At 29.3% G+C, this 5,758-nt stretch overlaps 1 protein-coding gene across 1 annotated transcript in view; it reads left to right on the top strand.

The window, feature by feature from the left end:
• The first annotated feature begins 230 nt into the window (after positions 1-230).
• Positions 231-5,758, top strand: part of ND-B14.5B (NADH dehydrogenase (ubiquinone) B14.5 B subunit) — a 7,544-nt gene continuing 2,016 nt past the window's right edge. The window contains exons 1-2 of the mRNA XM_018512151.1: positions 231-575; positions 4,203-4,346. Of these exons, the coding sequence (XP_018367653.1) occupies positions 386-575; positions 4,203-4,346 (334 nt within the window). The 5' untranslated portion in view covers positions 231-385. The remainder of the gene's footprint in view (positions 576-4,202; positions 4,347-5,758) is intronic.

Here is a 5,758-nt window from a genome sequence, read left to right as displayed (position 1 = left end):
CGTCGTACGACGAAAATCGTATACAGTGTGAATCCAGCATAAGCTTACAGCTCCTAATGTGTTCATTGGTTATTACCGCGTCTCATTTTGCCGCACGGCAAGCGTTTCCGCGTCCAATGTGCAGGAGCCATAAGTCAGTATTTGTTTGCCTTCTTTCTTTCTGGGCCACAGTTTCCACACTTTTCCTCATCAGATGTCGCTGCGATCAACGAATCTTGCTCGATCGCATAAAATCTTCTATTGTGGTTTTGGTTGTTTTCGTTGATTTTTCGCTGTCTGGTACCGATTCATTCTGACTCATTATTACATATTCTGAGTAGAGCGCCGCATTTCTAATTGTTGATTTTAACACGTGGGTAGTAATTCTCATCACTAAAAGAAAAAAATGAGTAAACATCATTCATACGAGTTGAGTGAACATCCGGAGGTTCAATGGGCTCTTGATCTGCTCAAACCAGATCCCACGCATGAGTCCAGTATGCTGTCGAAGTACTCGCCGGAAATAGCACTTATGTTAAGCGGTTTCGCGATACCATCATTCACAAATATATACAACAATAAGCCGTTCTATGCTGGTGAGTGTCTCGATTTCTTCAACTGTCAAATGCAACATTTATTTCTTTATTCTCAGCAACTTATTAATCTCGTAACATGGTTATGTAATACAGTATTCGATTTCGGACAATTATATGGACAGTATTGTGTTTCTATGTTACATGTATATTTTCTTTTGACGTCGCGCGTACACACACACACACATTCGGTAGCAAGAAAATTCGATAATTATTCAGTTTAGCCCCCGCAGTTCAAAAATCAATAAAATTGAGCTTACTCGACGCGTATTTGCATGAAACGAAAGAATCTAGCAAAAAAAAGCGTCGCTGTGTTTTGCGAAGATATTAATCGTTAGAATTATAATAAACGCCTTATTTCAGAATCAATTTTTATTAAAAAACAGAAAACAGATTAAATGTGCAGGAGAACACAATTATTAGACTCATTACATCATAATCTATTTTAAAAAATTTGACATTTTCTCATGTTTTATTTCCTTAGATTAATGTATATAATTTATACATGTTTGTATTTATTTACTTATTATTTATTCCCCTTATATTATCATCGATAATTGATTTTGACCTCTTACATATGCTCACAACATCTTGGTGTTAACACGTCTTATTTGATAGATCATTGTTAACATTATTACATGAGTTTTTTAACTAATTTGACTTATAATAATTTATTCGAAAAATTATTAAATTACAAATAATTTGAAATGTATGATTTGAGTATTCTGTTAGATATGACAGATAGTATTGAAATCATAGTATGAATGTATGTTAACGATACTCTAATTTTATTGCATTCTACCTCTCAAATTTAATTATACGAATGGATTTTGTCATCAATACACTGAAGAAGACCCAATCGTTCACCCAGAACAAAATCCAGTTGAAATTTTCCCAGGATTTTTAAAAGTTGCATTTAACTGGATTATAAAACGTTTTTAAGGATAGACAAATTTTTTTACAAGTTCTAAAGTATATCGTTTTATGGTTTTGTGTTGGAGGTTTTGGATGAAGAACATTTGTATATTAATTACACAAAATAGCTTTATTAAAGTGAATCGGAAAAAGACGTGCACGTTACAAACGACAAAGCAAATCTAAATCTAAGAAGACGATCCCGCAAGAGTAAAAAGATTTATCCTAATGTGTCGACATCTATTTCGTGAGTCCTGATCGGGGAACTATTTAAACCTCCGGAATATATTTAGAACTGAATGTCATAAATTCGTGGTTCTTTTGGGAAAAATAATGGAAGTGATTTCCTCTCTCTCTCTCTCTCTCTCTCTCTGTTATCTTGGGTATTTATATTTTCTTTTACATTAAAATACAAAATTCTTTTAATTGAACTATTAATTCTGTTCTCTTCAAATTCTTATGTTTGTACTATTGAAAGAATAATTCCAAATGCTTCATACCTAGAATATCCCTACTAAAAAATTATTACAATTTTATAAACCGCACATGTGCGCATTTTATTTTATTCACGAATTCTTTGATAAAAAATGATAAGATCTAACCTAAGTTCAACATCTGCAAATGTCTGCAATTTTTTATCAGACTTTGAAAAGTTTAATGTTATAAGTGTTGAACTATTAATCTATAAGTGCAGTAACCGATATTAAATTTAGCACCAAATATAAAAAACTATTAAAAAATTACCTGATTGGGAGTCCGTCATTCCGATAAAATCATAAACAACAACACATTTTATGTAAATAGCAACGATTTATAACGCGTCATTAAAGCTGTTGCGACGGTATGTTAATAAACGGGAGCATAAACAAAATTACTTTACTATATACGTTATTGTAAATTAACATTATTAGACGAAAATTTATAGTTTTTAATATTTTGGAATGTTTATAATAATATAAAGCGCTCAAAATACTCAAATTAAATTCTTTTTTTTGGGGGGACTTTTTTCGCGCTACGCAATTGATTTAGACCACTGTGCGATGACTGGAAACATATATTTGCGTCTATTCTATGAATGTATGACAGAACTGTTAAACTTCTGTCACGTGTTCGGTGTCGATATTGACGATAGTCTAGTATCAGTCATTGTGGATCGTGGGTGACTATTGTGTGTTTTATTGTACAATGCAAAATTAAAATTTTTAATTATTTACATTTGATTATTTACTTTTATCAATGAAATACCATTTTAAGCTGAGGCTAAAAGGCCCTCTAAAATAATAATTTCAATAATTTCATAAGAACGTGTAAAAAATTGTTGAGCCGTAAATATCAATTTGTTTTGAGAGAGGAAATTAAATCCTGTTGGGATAGTTCTCATATTTAATTTAGTTGGCAAAAATATCGTTTATTATTTATTAAAAATATATTTGTTGATTTTCCTTTGTATTTGGCACGTGAACAAAAATTCGATAAATTACACGGAAGAAAAATGTTGCTGTTAGTACAACCGCAAAAAGCGTATGTTAAGTTAGCACCCCAATATTGAAATTCCATAGTTCTGATTAGAGTTCCCGTTTCCTTTTGTCCAGACGAAGAATTCTCTGTAATTTATAACAAGAGTTCCGTTTAATAACTATTTTTAAACAAATTTTAAAAAATGGGGTGCTAACTTCTTATCGAAATTCGAGATCGAATAGTTCTGAGCGGCTCAATAGCTTTATTTAGTGAATATATAGAGTTTCTGATGCATAAAAAAAAATTTTGAAAAATCCAAAAAATATTAAAAATTTTTGAAAAATCAATTTGTAGATACAATAGTTCTGATTGGAGTTCCTGCTTCTTTTTAACGAGACGAAGAGTTCTCTGTATTTTTTAATGCGAGATTCAGTTAATAATAATTTTTAAATAATTTTTTAAAAATGGGATGCTAACTTCTTATCGAAATTCGAGATCGAATAGTTCTGAGCGGCTCAATAGCTTTATTTAGTGAATATATAGAGTTTCTGATGCATAAAAAAAAATTTTGAAAAATCCAAAAAATATTAAAAATTTTTGAAAAATCAATTTGTAGATACAATAGTTCTGATTAGAGTTCCTGCTTCCTTTTAACGAGGCGAAGAGTTCTCCGTTTTTTAAATGCGAGATTCAGTTAATAACAATTTTTAAATAATTTTTAAAAAATGGGGTGCTAAGTTCTCAGCGAAATTCGAGATTGAATAGTTCTGAGCGGCTCAATAGCTTTATTTAGTGAATATCTAGAGTTCCTGATGCATAAAAAAAAATTTTAAGAAATCCAAAAAATATTAAAAATTTTTGAAAAATCAATTTGTAGATACAATAGTTCTGATTAGAGTTCCTGCTTCCTTCTAACGAGACGAAGAGTTCTGTGTATTTTTTAATTCGATAAGAAGTTAGCACCCTATTTTTTAAAAATTATTAAAAAATTGTTATTAATTGAATCTCGCATTAAAAAATACCGAGAACTCTTCGTCTCGTTAAAAAGAAGCAGGAACTCTAATCAGAACTATTGTATCTACAAATTGATTTTTCAAAAATTTTTAATATTTTTTGGATTTCTCAAAATTTTTTTTTGAGACTAATAAAAAAATAAGAAAAGCAGAAATCAAGATTAAATGTAGAATTACGAATTTCGGAATAACACAAATCTCACAAATATTGGCGTCATCTCAAATCAAGGATATTTTTGTTTAGGAATACAGAGGCATATTATGTTCGTAGCAGGGGGATACGTTTTGTCACAATTTGTAAAGAAGCTTGTTGACAATTATCAAGCGGAACGTGATACCAAACTGAGAGATTATATTATACGACATCCAGAACTTTTTCCCGAGCCAGGTAATGCGCTCTTCTTCATTCTTAATTAAAGTATTATAAATAAAATAATCATTCTGCTTGCACTGCCAAATGCGTATGTATTTTGCAAGATTGGAAAGTAACGACTTATTTATGACATCTTTATCATATATTGTTAAGTGTCAATCATTTTTTTATGTCCATAACGGTAATGGAAATGTTGTTACATTTTTACAATAATAAAATAACGAATTTAACTATTACTTTTCATTCATCATTATTTTTTAGTTCCTTATTTATACCCAGTATAAATTACATCCAGTTTATAAATCGCATTTTTATTGTATAAATAATACATTTTATGAAACAGAAAAAGGAAGGTACAATTTTTACTTTTTTATTGATCGTTTTATTTATACATTTTCTTATATATTTTTCTTCAGAAATCAAAAATTATTATAATTATGACGTTATACTCAAGGAAAAATTAATATATTGAAATAATGAATAAAATCCTTATTTATATTGTTGTTAAACTACTCTGAATTAATTTTTAAATGATTAAAGCATATAACTGACAGTGATTTTATAAGGATGTCAATAAGGATTTTATTCTTTATTTTAATGTATCAATTTTTCTTGAAGTATTGAGTTATTATTGTGATAATTTTCAGTTTTAATGAAGAAAAAAAATGCATAAGAAACTAAGAAATAAAACGAACAATTGCGAAAATAGTTCTACCGTTCCTTTAAATATTTAAAAATATTTTGTACTTTATATCTAAGCTGCATTTTAGTAGTTATTATTAATACTGAAAGTAATATACATATGTATATGTGCGTAAACTATAGATTTTTAATATTGGCAATGAATAATAGCTATTGAAATACAAGGTGAGTCATTAGAATTTAATTTTGTCTAATATGTTATTTTTAAAAGTAACGTTCCTAAAGCCCATTATACAAAAGCGTAAGCATATTTATAAATAGTTATAGTTGTAAGGATTTATCAACCATCTACACTCGAATTTGAAGAGAATATTCGACTGTGATTGTCAATTTTTATGACTACAACTTACAATTTACGCAATTGTAGAATAAACATAACCCTACTATTTTATAATTAATATGTTCACCGTCATGGTCGCCAGTAATCGGTACTGAATTTTTTGTTTATGCTTTGTTAACTACTAGTAACTGTCATGTGGGGCGACAGTCATATAAATACACTACCGCTCAAAAGTTTGGAATATCTGATAAATATGCCGAATAGAGGAAACAACTCCGATGACCTTGACATATGTTGTTAAGGTCATGACCCTGAGTGATTTCCACCAGATTTTAGCCGTCATTCATTAAAAAGTTATTAATAAAAAGTTTGAAAAATGATGTATCTTTTCTACTATATAAAATAGAAATTTTCTGCTTTAAAATATATTTTACAACTTTTCGCG

Source organism: Trachymyrmex cornetzi, unplaced genomic scaffold (assembly GCF_001594075.2).
Source record: "Trachymyrmex cornetzi isolate Tcor2-1 unplaced genomic scaffold, Tcor1.1 scaffold392, whole genome shotgun sequence".
Classification (NCBI taxonomy): domain Eukaryota; kingdom Metazoa; phylum Arthropoda; class Insecta; order Hymenoptera; family Formicidae; genus Trachymyrmex; species Trachymyrmex cornetzi.
This window is presented reverse-complemented; position numbering and strand designations above follow the sequence as displayed.